The sequence below is a fragment of the Pogona vitticeps genome, chromosome 10 (assembly GCF_051106095.1).
Source record: "Pogona vitticeps strain Pit_001003342236 chromosome 10, PviZW2.1, whole genome shotgun sequence".
Taxonomy (NCBI): Eukaryota; Metazoa; Chordata; class Lepidosauria; order Squamata; family Agamidae; genus Pogona; species Pogona vitticeps.
Window position 1 is genome coordinate 13,611,042 of NC_135792.1, and position 15,090 is coordinate 13,626,131.

Below are 15,090 nucleotides of genomic sequence, written 5' to 3' on the forward strand. Positions count from 1 at the left end.
AATTTAACTGCTATAATTGTATTTTTTGTGATTTTATGCATGATGTGTTTTTATCGATGTAAGCCGCCCCGAGTAGACATAGTCTAGAGAGGAGCAAAAAAAATTGAATAAATAAATAAATAGATAGATAAAATAAATAGAAATCACACAGGACTGTCCATAAGCTGCTACAGAAGCTTCAGGAGGTCCAGAATGCAGCAGCCAGATTGATTGCTGGGGGGAGGAAATTCAATCATATCATCCCAACTCTGGTCCACTTGCACTGGTTACCGGTCCGTTTCCATGCCAGGTTCAAGGTCTTGATACTATCATAGAAAGCTCTAAATGGTTTGGGACCTTGGTACCTGTCTGAACATCTTCTTCCAAGTTCTTTGGTCCATCTTTCCCGGCTCTCACCTGTGACTGCTGACACTTGTTAGCCCTTTAAATATCGACAAGGGACCGGGCTTTCTCAGCAGTGGCCCCTCCTTTGGAATATCCTCCCACAAAATGAATGTTATCTTCATAGCAGACTAATATTCTCCTGTACAAATACCCATCTAAATTCACAGGCAATCCTTGGCTTGAAACAGAAGAGCAGATCTGGAGCTGGTGGTTGTGGCTTAATTCATTAAGAAGGGCAACACAGTGTAGCAACAAAGCATTTTCTTAGTCAGGAAGGAGCACCTACTGTGGGGAAAATCCCCAGGGAACCCTGCTTGGAAGCCAGCCAAGCAGCAGTTGCATGAAAACCAGGGAGAGATCTCTGATAAATGAAGACACTGCAGACTTTATCTTGTTAGTATTCAGGTACCGGTAGAGAAGAAGAAGAAGATTAAGATTAAGATGGCTACCTTCTTCCCCCCAGACGTTTTTATTAAGCACGCAAAACAAGCAAAATTAGCATAAGATAAGAATTTGGCCATAGAGGCGTCGTGTGGTTATCAGTCTTAAGGCATTCCACGCCTGCGCAGAGAGAGAATCATAGAACAATGCATCTTTATACTACAGTAGCTTGATTATGCTAAACACCAGTGATGTATCCCTTAATAGCCACAAGATGGAACTTTAGACTACAAAATCCCCACATTCCCTCCATTTATATTTCATTTTGGATGAGCAAGTTGCTGTCAGTAAGACTCCTGATGGTTTCTGAGTCCATGGAAGCTCTTCATTGATGGAGGGCAACAGCCATGTCATCTCAACCTGTATATCGTGCATCAGCCTCACCATAAAAATCACCTACTCTAGAAAGGAACACATGATATTAGAATTGATACAATTGCGTAGCAGATAAAGACATTGATTGTACAGATGTTTGATATCACTTAGTGAAAACATTAATTAATGAAGGAATACATTCATTAAAACAAGCATAAGGCAAATACAAATTTTCAGTAAAATAATACCATGCATTAGTAGTATGCAAAGCCATCCCATAGGGAAGTGTTAATATTATTGGTAATAATGGTATCACTCAAATCAACTAATATATGCTCAATTGAAAGCTGCAAGTTATGGAAGCAAATAATACTTTGAGTATCTATTACAGTATAAAAGCCTGTATGAGTATGTGCAAGCAATTAGCGATGCTTTAACTGAAAGCTGCTTTAACTGATCTACAGTATTTCACTCTGCAGATCTACCATGATTCTTGTAGTAGCATTAACTGCTTTTCTTCCAGGCGACAAGTCAGACCCAAAATGTTATGCCTGTTCTTGTGCAAGAATGCCTGGATATGAATGTGAGCGCACCTGTAATAAGATTTGGGTGCCCACTATATTTTCATCCCAATGTGGAATGTTCTAGGCCATTGGGATTAAGGGAGGCATTCTTTTAAAACATTGTCCAGATCAAGTGAAACCTGGAACCTTGGCATTCCAGTTCCCTGCATGAATACAACAGAAACACAAAGCTCAGATGTGGTGCGTAAATTGAACCTTTGAAATATTAGAAGTAGGAGGAACAGCATGGAAAAGAAGTTCAGATTGACCATGTTCTGAAATACTTTGCAAAGAGGCAAGAATTAAGGTTGGATCATCAATAAGACCAGGCAGTGAGCTCATGATTCATATAAAAGAGAAGCATTCTGTCCATGAACATCAAATATATACTGAGCATGTTGCACCGAAGAATTGCCTTGATTGTCCGGAGCAGAAAGACGTGGAACCAAGAACAGTTCAAGCAGTCCTAGGAGTCGGATGGCAGAGATCCACACCATCTTGCCAGGATCCAAACAGCGCCTTTGTCCAGTGCGACTGCAGCATCCTTGTCCCAGGTGATCAAGAGAACTGATCCCTTACCACTCAGGTGGTCGAGGAAGTTGCTCTTCTGCCCTGAAATGAACTTTAACTTGGGTTGTGAACCCTGTTAATGAGGAAAAAGCAGAAAATTTAAAGTATACAGAACTTTTGCAACAACCATAGGAACAATCTGACCCAGAAACCCCTCTGCCTGAGGTTTGCTTCTGCAAAAGAAATTTAAGCGTTAAGTGTGCTCTTTCCACAATTGCTTGCCCTGTGGAATTAAAAGGAATCTCATGCTTCAGTGAGAGTCCCCATTGAACATAAAATTCTTGAAAGGCAGATGATATATAGACAGGTCCATTGTCCAGTCTTCAGGCCTAGGATGGCCCATTACAGCAATTGTTCCAAATGTAATGTTGAATACCTTGTCTTGCAGTCTCTCCATGAAGAGGAGATGCCAAATAAACCCAAAAAATGTATCCACAGTCAAATGTAATTTAGGCAAAAACCTGCACTTGTGTGACATCCACGTGTCAACTACAATGTCTCTTGCCTGAGTCATTGGGATAGAAAACATTCTGTGAAACATATTTACAGAGTAATGAAACATGTCATGAGAAGCAAATAGGATCAGAAAAAAGACTAAAGCACATGAATTCTGCTTGAAAGCTGAATCAGCGACAGCATTCCCTTCAGTAAAAAATCCAAGAAGATGAGGGTGGGAACATATATGGGCGATGGAACAGAATGCTGTTCTGCTTTAAAGTAACAAAGTCAGGAAAACAGTGAAAACAAATCCTTATCTATGGAAGGAGACAGATATTAAAAAAAAGCAAATGCCTAAAAAGCTTATAAACGTGTGTCTACAACAAAGTTAAACTCATCATTAGAAAAAAGTTCAAACGCTGCCACGTGGCAACACCTTGGAAAGGCAAACCATCTGAAAAAAGCGTCTGTGGAAAAACAAGTGGTTAAGTGATAAAAAATACAGGAAAGCAGGCACTTGTCTTTTGGAGAGTTCAGCATCACCCTGCAGAAAAGAAAAATAGAGTTAATACATCCCTGACAATTGTGGCAACATCTGGAACGATGCCTTGGCAAAACAAATCTGCAACTGCTTTAACACAGGAGTACAAGTTCAAGGGAGTGTGTGGCAAGTGCATCCATTCAACAATTGTGATCCTATCCTTGTCAGGGGTGTAGAGAACTGCAATTGACAGCCATGGCGTAGCTAAGATTGGACTTGAAATAGGAATGCTCTCAGTAGACAGGCGATCCACAGCTTGCAGTCGAAGTTGCTGAGAGATCAGCTGTAAGAAGCCTTCATTGATGCAGTGAGAAGGATGATGTCAGCTGGAGTTACCACAATAACAATAACAGGTGAAGAACGACCAGGGAGTGCAGAGAACAACGGTGAGAGATCATTTGTAGACAATACCAAAACTGACGTGCCCAATTGATATCTCAAAGGTATAGATGCAAAAGTTTATGCCCAGTCTGTTGATTTTTCTGTGCTGCACAAAAACCCGTCCGCAAGAAGACTGTAGGTTGCCAAATGATTCTCCATTTAGACTGTCCGAACACAATGGCATTCTCTTGGCAGAACGCCCAGAATCGCTGATAAGAAGAGAACTAAGTCTGGGCATAGCGCCAGGTGTGGACCTTGAATTTGTTACTTCCAGAGGCACAGAAAACAATACAGACTTTATGTCCTAGCAGGCTGCACTAAATCCATGGATGAGATTATAGGTTCCATCACGCTGAGATATTCAGGAAACTGCTAAGCAATGCAAGGTGTGATAGAATTTGTAGTTCTAGAAAGAACATGGAACATAGTGTCCAGTATGTTACAAGTGGCTTGAGAGTAACAATGCTTTCTCCAGATTGGAAGGTGATGGGGGAAGCGCTTTAAGGAGTTGGCTCACCTCCTCCCACCCCATACGCATTTTTCTCTCTTACTGGCCAGGTGGGGGGGCAATCTTTCTCAGCTATGACTGTCCAGCTGAGTAGGATTTTTCCCCAAACCTGAATGTTTGCCATGCGAGTTATCAATCCTGGCACAACATTCAAGCTGAGACAAACAAAATCAGCGCATGTAAAAACCAGAACAGTGTAGCCTTGAGGAATAGCGGCACATTTAGCTTTAGAAACATAGACCCATTGTGGCAGTTCAAAACAGGCCTCCTGTTGGGCTACCCCCCTTACATTTTCTTCCTCCTCCCCTTCTGATTTCTCACAAGACACATGGCATGCTTGTAAAGCTTCCTTTGTATACCAGCCCGTGACATCACATGAATCCTGCAGATCCCCTATTATTCTCTCTTGGCCTGGGGGCGGCCCTGGGTCCCATTTCCCTGGGTCCCATTTCCCATGTGACCTTGGCTGACTGAGAACTGCGTCCATGAGACGGACTTGAACAGCAGAAGCGAATATACCTTCTCCCATAATAATTGGCTGACGTACAGAACCAACAGCATTAATTTCTGCTTGCTTAGTTGCTAAATCTTGCCATCCTTGAAGGCAAATAAGTCCTTCTGCTGGTGGAAGGAGACCCCTACTCCAGTCACTAGGGGCCGGCCATTGGGCGGATGAGGATTCCGGGAGAGTCTGTGTCTGTTTGTCCTTGAGACTGCGTTGCAGTTCGCGGACGCCTTGATATGGGAGCAGTTCAGAACTTTGAGAAACTGCCGCGGCATCTCCCTGTGCCTGTGCTTGTGTTCCCTGAATGCCAGGATAAGCAGTTTCTAAAGCAGCACCCATTGTATCCATTAAAGGACAGTTAGAAATTTTGTTCTCAGTTGCCTGATGAACGGCAGGACTGGGAGACAATGCTGAGGTGTTCCCAGGCTGAGGCTCGGTTGGCTGCGCAGAATGAGACAGAGAGTCCAGCAGTGGAACCGAGGGGGCTGGTGTGAGAGGAAGGGGAGGCAAAATTTGAGGGAGTTGTTTGAACAGATTATTTTCAAATTCTTGGTCGAAAAGAATGTTCCGTGGTGGTGCCAAGCCTTGAAGGCTGGTACGCACTTTGCAGCATGTAGAAAGCACTTTTGCTGTAACTCTTGGATGTCCCTGTAAACAGCTGCCTATTTTAGACCATTCCTTGAGGTCCAGTGTCCCTTCTTCGGGGATCCAGGGACATACATCCCGAATAGTATGAACTAAATCTTCCACTTCTGTGCGTGTGGTCGTGTGACCATTCCTTTTTAATAAGAAGTGGAGGTCCTGTACTTCCTGAAGATTAGATACAAAGCTCCCCATGTTGCCAGGAGGCTAGGTGTCTAACTTGACAAATTCAACACTCACCCGGGATCCTTGCGGATGTGTGACGTCTGGAACCCTTGCCGGGCGAGGGCAGTGTGAATTGTCGCGCTGTTGCGTTGCTCAGCTTGTCCCGTGCTTCTTGCCTCACACAGGGCACCAAAATGTGGGGAAAATCCCCAGGGAACCCTGCTTGGAAGCCAGCCAAGCAGCAGTTGCATGAAAACCAGGGAGAGATCTCTGATAAATGAAGACACTGCAGACTTTATCTTGTTAGTATTCAGGTACCGGTAGAGAAGAAGAAGAAGATTAAGATTAAGATGGCTACCTTCTTCCCCCCAGACGTTTTTATTAAGCACGCAAAACAAGCAAAATTAGCATAAGATAAGAATTTGGCCATAGAGGCGTCGTGTGGTTATCAGTCTTAAGGCATTCCACGCCTGCGCAGAGAGAGAATCATAGAACAATGCATCTTTATACTACAGTAGCTTGATTATGCTAAACACCAGTGATGTATCCCTTAATAGCCACAAGATGGAACTTTAGACTACAAAATCCCCACAACCTACAATAAATCACAGGCAAATGGCCACAAAGTAACATTGGATTAAAGAATGAGGCTATAAACCTCAGGGGCTACCAGGTCTAAGCTGCTGGTAATCTGTCTTCCCTGACTTGAACCACAGCTTCAATCTCTGCAAGGCACAAGTTTGTCCCTTTAAGAAAAGAACAAGCAAAACAGAAAAAGCAATTCTCAGTTTGTAACAGTAACACACATTACTGTTTATTTATAAAACAATAACAATTGGTTAGACTCCATCCACATGAAGGCAGCTATCCGGCTCTGAGGGTTTATCCCCTATTCTTTCTAAAGTCTCTGTTACTGGTGATGTTTTAGAAGGAAACCCATTTAAACACCACCAAAAAGAAGGGCAAAAAACAGACAATTAATGGCAAAAAAATTTGCATACACCAATTTATACATGTATGCTGTCATGTCATTTCTAACTTATGGCAACCCTTTCCAGAGTTTTCTAAGTATCTCTCTCTCTCTCTCTCTCTCTCTCTCTCTCTCTCTCTCTCTATTTGTTTGTTTGTTTGTTTGTTTGTTTGTTCAATTTATATCCTGCCCATCTGATATATTCTACCACTCTGGGCGGCTTACAGAATATCAAAACAATTTAAAAAACACAAAAACATTAGCACACAACAATAACAAATAGTGCAGCAATAAATAAATAATAAATAGCAAAGCAAAAGAAATCAGTGGTTGACAGGAGGGAAGGCCTGGATGTACATCCATGTTTTCAGCTGGCATGTGAAAGTACCCAGCATAGGGGCCTCGCGAATCTCCGGAGGAAGGTTGTTCCAAAGGTGAGGAGCCACCGCCGAGAAGGCCCGTCTTCGAGTCTTTACCCTCCGGGCCTTCCTCGGCGTCAGGCTCCTCATCCTCACCTCCTGACTCATGCGGGTGATCCGAGTAGATCTTGGTGGCGCTCCGCCAAGTACTGAGGTCCTAAACCATTTAGGGCCTTATAGGTAAGCATTAGAACTTTGAATTCAATGTGGAATATGTTGGTATTTTCTCACTCCACTAAGGAATCTGGCCGCTGCATTCTGCACCACTTGAAGTTTCCGCATCAGCCTCAAAGGCAGCCCCACGTAGAACGTGTTACAGTGGTCTAATCTTGAGATTACGAGCCATGTACCAAGGTAGTGAGCGCCCCCATGTCAAGGTAGGGTCGCAGCCGGGCAATCCGCCAAAGGTGGAAAAAGGTAGTGCGAACTACCGACGCCACCTGGGTTTCCATGGTGAGCATCGGGGCCAGGTGTACCCCCAGGCTGCGAACCCCACTCTTAGCAGCCAGGATCACCCCCCCCAAATATGAGAGAGCCACCCAGGCCACCAACCCCAAGAGCGTCTGCCCTCAGAACTTCCGTCTTGTCCGGGTTCAGCCTAAGTAAGAAGTGCTTAGAAGTGGTTTACCACTCCCTTCGTCTGGTGGGTCTCCTGGGACTATGCCGTTTGTCCAAGGCCACACAAGTTGGCTCTTCTGGAATGCAGAGGGGCGGCGGGGGGGGGGGGGGAATCAAACTCCCAAGTTGTGGCTCTGCAGCCAGATACCTAACTCACTGAACTATCCAGGCAATAATTTATATTTACAGATGAAAAATAAGGTTAAAAAAGACAGACCAAAGGGAGATTGGTCTTTTATCATCTTGGAGGCACCTTGCAACTGACGCCAAAGGATTTCAGCCTGAAATAACCAAATGATATAAGCTGATAGCATGCATGCGCTTATGCACACAGGTGAGAAGCACTGCTTCTTGTTTTTCGGCTGCTATTACCACTACCCTGAATCTCTGATGATCAGCATCACTGGATGAGATCACGTTCTGTTGTTATAGAGGCCACATAAAGGCTTCTTCTCAGCTCCAAGAGGGCCTTCCCACATTTCTTTTTTAATATTAGAAGCGGAAGATCACGTTCTTGGAAGGCTGCAAGAAAAGCACAATTTACTTTTGAAAGGGATATTGAGGAAACCAGGAATAGCTTTGACACTTTGGATTTCTACTGTGCTGTTGGTTCTCAGGGATTCATCAGCTTACCTCTTTATAATTTGTTTTAGTTTCTTCTTGTCCTGCACCTGCTGTTGCCGTTGTTGCTGATGACAAAGTGGAGGCACACGACACTTGGCTGAGGGTGTCCTCACCACCCTGAGGAGATCGAGTTAAGGACTGAAGGAAGCAGCAAAGAAAGGAAAAAGAAGGAAGAGCTGGCAGCATCACTGTGACCACAGCAGTTCGTCAGATGAGCATCTTTTACAGTCAGGAAGGGCTTTGCAACGAGGGGACTTGGATTACCTGAGAAGCACCCTGGCCTTTTTCGAAGGTGAGGTAGTTCAGCTCCATTAAAGACAGAATCTGCAGAAAAGATTAAAGATTCATGAGAGGACTGCAAATCTGCCTCTCGGGACACTTGCGGATCAGAAGGCAACAGGACAGTCACACACAGGACATGACAGACAATGGCAGATTTGAGAACATCCCATCTGCAGCATTTATTTTGTATTTTGTGAATTTTAAAGCTGACCTTACATCACCCCAAACAAATGCAAATTTATATTTCGGGGAGCTTGGCTTTCTATCTTCTTAATGATTAAGCGCTGGTTAAAAATAATCCAAGGGAAATTCTTTTTTAAATCCTCCAAAGAGCCATAAAACAAAGAGTATCACAGAATTAAATGCACGCTACATGGACACCACATCCTAGGAGCAAAACAAGGGCAGTCCTCTGTCAAAAGCCACTGGAAATTGTTTTTCCTTTTCAAAGTCCATGGCTGTATCATCCCTTCTTTGCAATCAAACAGCCATTAGAAACCAAAGAAGATGTCCATCTTTTAAAAGCTATCAAAGAATAGTTTACTAAAAAGTACCGTGGAGTTTAATGCACATTGCACCGGAGTCTCCTTCATTCGGTTTTCAATATGCGGGCTGGCTCCATTTTGCAGCAGGACTTCTATGATCCCTTGGTAACCCCAGCGGGCAGCTATGTGAAGCGGCGCGTCCCCTTTTTCGTTCCCAATGTCTAATTTACAGGAATGGATGTCATAATAGACTAAGGCCTTGACACACTAGACAGTTGAAACAGAAACAAAAAAACAAAAACACAGAAAGCTGTGTGAAGAGTTCATACTCAAGCCATGGAAATAGAAACAACAGAAATTGCTTTCTATCCCCGATTTAGAAAGCACAGAATTGTCAGCACTGCCCTTGAGATCTTACATCCCCACTGATCAAAAACAGACATGATGGTTCCTACCATGATGGGAACAAAATGCCTGTTGTTTCTAAGAAGGACATTGGCCTCTTTAGAGACATTCTGTTACCATGTTTATTATGTACTGTAGAGTATTACTAGCAAACAGGAGAAAAGGGGATTAAGAGAAACAGCATCACCAAAATTACTACCTGCATACCAGAAGGTCAAAGATGGATAATCCATGATGGCACATTGGGTCAATATAGGATATCAGAACCGAAGGAGAAGGAACTCTTAGTCACTGTTCTCACAAATCCTATCAAGAACCACTGGCCTGCAACATGGTGGAGAAAACGTTGGCCCTTGCGATGTTTTAGGTTTCACCAACTCCCATAGTCCTTTACCACTGACCACATCAGGTGAGGCTGATGGAAGCTAAAGTCCAAAACACATGGTGGGCAAAATGTTCCACACAACCCTGTGGAACTCATTACAGCAGTGGCTTTCTGGTGGCGACCTACCCAGCCAGCCCTAAAAACACCAAGTACTTAACCTAGGGCCTTTGATATGTAAAGGTAATGCTCTGCTACTGAGCGTGTTCTTAATCTGCACATCCTATGAAATAATATCATGTGCAGAATTTGGAGAAAATAATTTGGGGGACTAAAAAGTAATATGCACTGGTACTGAAGAATGGTGGGTTGCGAGAGTTCTAAAAATATTTTAACTGTTTTATCTTTTTATCTTTTTTACTGTGTTTAAATTGTTGTAAGCCGCCCAAAGACCTTTGGGTAGTATCGATGGCATATCAATTAAATAAATAAAAATCACGTAACTGAAGCACTGACCACACAATTAATTCATGTTCTTTTCTGTCAATTGGCCAAAATTGAACTGTGGAGCAATGGAGAAAACCCTACAAACAAAACTTTCTCATACTCATCTGACAGGGGGTGGGGGAGGACTGTCACAGTTTGAATTCTGTATAAATAATGTATTATGTAACTAAAGGTTTTAAGAATTGTAACCCTGGAAATGTGAATCGTAATTACATTATGGACGTTTGAACAACAATGAACTGCCTTGTAGTGGTTACTCAGGATAAAGAGATGTAGCCTTGAAAATAGAAAATAGAAACAATTTAAGTAGCAATATACTGAACGTCCAAAAATCTGTGTGAATAGCAGAGCCTATGGAAAAGTCAGTTTAGTCCACAGTTGTTGCTGCTCGCATAGAGAATGCATGATGTTTGCTACCAAAAAAGACTGTACAGTATAAGAAAATGCATTGAGTCTGCTACCTTAGGACAGATAAAAGAGGATGTTTTGTTTCTTTTAATCACAAAAATTTTGCCTGGGTAGGACAGCCTATGAGATTTTGCATTAGCCTTCTACTAGAAGAATGTTCAAGCTTGGTAAGAATATATAAACCAAAGATAAAGAATGTACAAACATCCAGGTCTATAAAAGGGCTGGTGTAATGTAAGCAAGCAGCCAGCAGCACAGAGTCAGCATGAAGCCAGCTGTGCCACAACAAAGCCTCGCCAAGCTGAGCCAAGAAACTAAGGGGAGGAAAAAAGATAATAGCAGCTGCAAAGACAGTGGCATAGAGCCAACACAGAGAAATCATGGATTTTCCTCAATAGATTTTGACTGGTCGACAGCTGGGTGATCGGGTAGAAAATTTAATGTTTTCTATGTATGTTCAAGTATGCTAAAAAGCTATGAAATGTATTTCTATCCTTATTATTACTTTAAAATACCAAAGTTACATGTTTTCAACAATTTTGAAGTATCTTTATGCTTATGGAACACAGAGGCAATGCAGATGAATAACACTTGTAGAAGACAAGTTAATGTTGCCTGGAGTCATTTTTCTCCGTTAACATGAGTGAAAACATCTTCTGAAGAGAGATGGATCAGGCTAGAAGCCTCATTTTTCGCAAGCCAGCCAGAAGACCAGACTGATTTATCTCTGCACCATGACATTTCCAGTGAACCAGGCAGTAGCAAGCAAATGACATATACCTTGATACCAAGATGAACTTTAATGTGAAAATCATGATTATTTGACTCACACTGGTATTCAACCCTTTCAGGGATAAATGTTAGCAGTGATGGAACATCACAGACTCAAACTACCAAGGCATGTAATAAAAGCTCTATAGAGTTCTGAGGGCATTTTTCGATTATCATACTTTTGACCTTGACATCTCCATATTATAAGAGAGTGGGATAGAGCAGTGGTCCCCAACCTTTTCTGACCTGCAGGGGGTGTGGGGTCCATGCGCAGGGAGGTGGGGCACTCCTGCGCTTGCGGGGGGGACTGGGGTGCACTTGCATGCATGTGCAGATGGCGCAGGGTGCACTTGTGGAGGGCTGGGTGCACTTGGACACATTGGTGGATGGTGCGGGTGCGCTTGCAGGGGTGGGGGGCACTCGCATGCATGTGTGGATGGTGCAGGGTATGCTCACAGGGGGCAGGGCTAGTGTGCTAGTGTCTCTTTGGTTTCAAAAGCAATAAAGTTTTATTGTTCTATTACTAAGATGCACGCTGTGTTCTGTTTTGCACACCCAGCCCAGTGAACAGGAGCTGGGCTGAAGGGTCATCCTTCCCCAACAGAGCTCAAGGTGGTCACATGGCCCTCCCAATTTTTATACAACAAGCCTGTGAGGTAGATCAGGCCGAGGTTTAGTGACTGGTCCAAGGTCTACCAATGAGTTTCATGGCCCAATGGGCATCAGAATCTGGCTCTCTTTTAACCCCAGGTCCAACACTCTGACAACTACAATACACAAACACTTTGATAGATTTTTTTCCCTGTGAAGTCCTATGGCAACCAGCTTACATTTCTAGTTATCAAGGCTGCAAAGAGAGTTTTGAAAACATAATGCTAAAAGATACACAGTTTGCTTCCCATCCCTCTCCTCATCCCCAATAGCTGAGAATTTAGTGATTCTAATGCAGCTCATCCACATGACAAATGCTTGTTAAATTTGCTGCAAACTACTTACATCCTCATGGCCGTAAGTGCAAGCTAAATGCAATGCCGTGTTGCCATTATTGTCTTGTACTTCATTCCTAGCCTTATAGTGCAATAGGAGGAGCTGAAAAAGAAAAAGGCAGTAAATGGTTTTCTGGGAGGGACTGTTTCTAAAAGAAAGGGAAGGAAGAAAACTACTGTGGCTCATTCAAGTGGTTAAACCAAATTAAATCTCTAATCCACATCTTTGCTTGAAAGTCAGCAAATAACAGATCACCTTTTGCTACCATTTTGACCAGATGCCTGACCTATATAAAAGCTTCTTATTCTCCAGTAGTTAAAACCTGTTCAGAGTTATTGCCAAGCTATTCAGCTATTAGATCAGCCACTAGAAACTGCAGTATGGAAAGATCCAAGCAAGATTAGTGTTTGACTCTGCAAAACAAAACAAGCAGCTTCAAGCTACATGAATGCATGATGTCAATCTGACTGAGAGACTCTTTATGGTGGAGGCTGGATTTCAAAGAGTTTTTAAAAAAGTAACTGATATGGAACATTTCCAGCAACCAAATTACTCCCTTATCTGTTACCTTTTGGAGTACCATGTGCATGTAACATAAAACTTATAGAAAATTTAAAGGGTCTTCCATTCTCTCAGATTCCCATTTTATTTATTTATTTATTTATTTATTTATTTATTTATTTATTTATTTATTTATTTATTTATTTATTTATTTATTTATTTATTTATTTATTTATTTAATTTAATTTAATTTAATTTTATTTTATTTTATTTTATTTTATTTTATTTTATTTATATCCCGCCTATCTGGTCAAGCGAGGACCACTCTAGGTGGCTAACAATCTTAAAATAATACAGTATTTTACAGAGTTAATCACTTATCTCTCTGAGATTAACAAGCACACATCAGGAATGAATACAGATAACAGAAAGGATTCTTTTCCCTTACCCTCCTGTAGCCTGGACGGGGGTGGGTGAGGAGAGGGAACCTGGAACAGCCGGATTCTATCCCTCTGCAAGGACCACAGCCCTCCCCCCACGCATCCTGGTCTCCAATCATGTATTTTAAAAACAGGTCTAGGTTGATTTTCTAATGTCTGAATAATCCAGATCCACAAATGTCAATTTTGTTTTGCAAAGGAAACACAGAAGTATTGCTCAATAAATTTATTACTATTTGCAGAGAAATTGCAGTAGGTTTTATGAATGACAAGAGTAACAGAGCAGTAAGGAAATTTGGGACCAAATGCATTTAATTTTTGGGCACCAAAGCCCTTCATGACCTGACCAGCAAAGATCACATGATGTCTGTCTTTGTATGGTGCCCCCCACACACACTTAAGGTGCAGTAGAAAGGTTGCTACTAAGAATACCATTCTGGAAAAAGATTATTTAAAAAAGAGTGTGGGGGGAAGGCAGGATAAGGTCGGCAGGACAACCTGTCTTCTCTCGTTAACTTCAACACATTAATTCTCTGTTCCTTTCTTTCACTGATTTTCCTACTACTACCAAGAAAAAAAAAAGCTTTGAAGCCAAAATCTGGATACCGTAATCGGATAAGGCTGTACTTCTAAAAGGGAAGGCATCATATTTGAGGGAGACTTCTATAAAGTATGCCCAGGTTGACCCCGCCCTCACTGGCAGGCCCTTGGGGGCTTACATGGCAGTCCTCTAAGTAGCACGCCATGACTAAGTCTAGCTGCCAGTTTAATTGCTCACAATGCAGAACAGCAACACTCCATGGGGGGGGCACTATAGGAAATGAAAATAGAAGCAAAGCCAGACCACGAAACAAAATTAAAGCAGTCCTAGTTGAGATGCTGGGCATGGCTTTCTAGTTAAGTTTTCTTACTAAAATCAGACTTGTGTAAATTGCATTATTAACTCTTCGGTGCTTACAGTGACATTCTGATATCCTTTCTGACAGGCTAGGTGAAGTGGTGTTGATCCATGGTAATCTGTAGCATTGACAACAGCTCCTTTGGAGACTAACAAGTCAATTAAGGAGGCTTGCCCTGTGGGAAAAGGGATGCTTGTTACAATCAAGATGGCAGCCCTCTTACGGCGAAGTAAGGAAGTTCCGTTTTCCAAGCCAGAGGGTGAAGAGTTCTTGCCTTCCCTCGCTTGCCCAACCAGTGTCGTAGCTTTCTTAGCATTTGCTTGTCGTGCTAAGCTAAACACCTCTCAGACAGCAGGTTATTTCAAGGCAAGGCTCAGGACAGCATTTTCTAGCAGCTGTAAGGGAAGCAGACCTCTCTCTGGAGGGACTTTCTGAGTAAGAAATTAATGCAAATACGAATTGCAGGTGCAAAGAACAGTGTTCCTATCCTGGGCAAGAGAACAGTAATTAAGCAGACTCTCAAATAATGTTCCCATCGACACAGATTCAAGGGATGGATGCTACAGTAACAGGCTTGAAGTTGCAGACTTTCAGGATAGAGTTCTGGGACAGGCTCTCACCTCCCAATGGGGAGAAATTATGGGGCCAGTTAAGAGAGACCAAAGGTGATCAGGCCTCTTGTCCAACCAAAAGACAAAACTATTCACCTACCATCTCCTTTCTGGAATAAAAGAGGCAATGCAAACAATGGTAATTAAACTGGCCCAAATCCAATTGCTTAGCATAGTAAATTGCACCATAGTAAGCTTGTGCACTGAACACTGATGTGCAGGGTGCAAATTATATTTACACAGGGGGATGAATATGGTTAGTTTCAGATTTTTAGTTTGTTTGTTGTACATAAATCTCCCCTCTTGCTTCTAATGAACCCAACACTCATTCCTCCCTGCAGTATCTTCACCAGGCAGGCCAGATTGAGAGAGCAAGTGACACAGTTGT

The 15,090-nt window shown here is 42.5% G+C and overlaps 1 protein-coding gene and 1 long non-coding RNA gene across 3 annotated transcripts in view; both read right to left on the reverse strand.

The window, feature by feature from the left end:
• Positions 1 to 15,090, reverse strand: part of ANKRD27 (ankyrin repeat domain 27) — a 70,202-nt gene that overhangs the window by 16,575 nt on the left and 38,537 nt on the right. For both annotated transcript variants that reach the window (XM_078380349.1, XM_078380350.1), the window contains exons 16-20: positions 14,151 to 14,266; positions 12,261 to 12,353; positions 8,921 to 9,118; positions 8,349 to 8,408; positions 8,094 to 8,222 (exon numbers count right to left, since the gene is read on the reverse strand). In XM_078380349.1, the coding sequence (XP_078236475.1) occupies positions 8,094 to 8,222; positions 8,349 to 8,408; positions 8,921 to 9,118; positions 12,261 to 12,353; positions 14,151 to 14,266 (596 nt within the window). The remainder of the gene's footprint in view (positions 1 to 8,093; positions 8,223 to 8,348; positions 8,409 to 8,920; positions 9,119 to 12,260; positions 12,354 to 14,150; positions 14,267 to 15,090) is intronic.
• On the reverse strand, positions 48 to 6,784 carry LOC144584356 (uncharacterized). Its single transcript, XR_013538551.1, has 2 exons — positions 6,049 to 6,784; positions 48 to 666 (listed from the first exon to the last, which is right to left on the reverse strand). It is a non-coding gene; the product is annotated as an uncharacterized LOC144584356 (long non-coding RNA).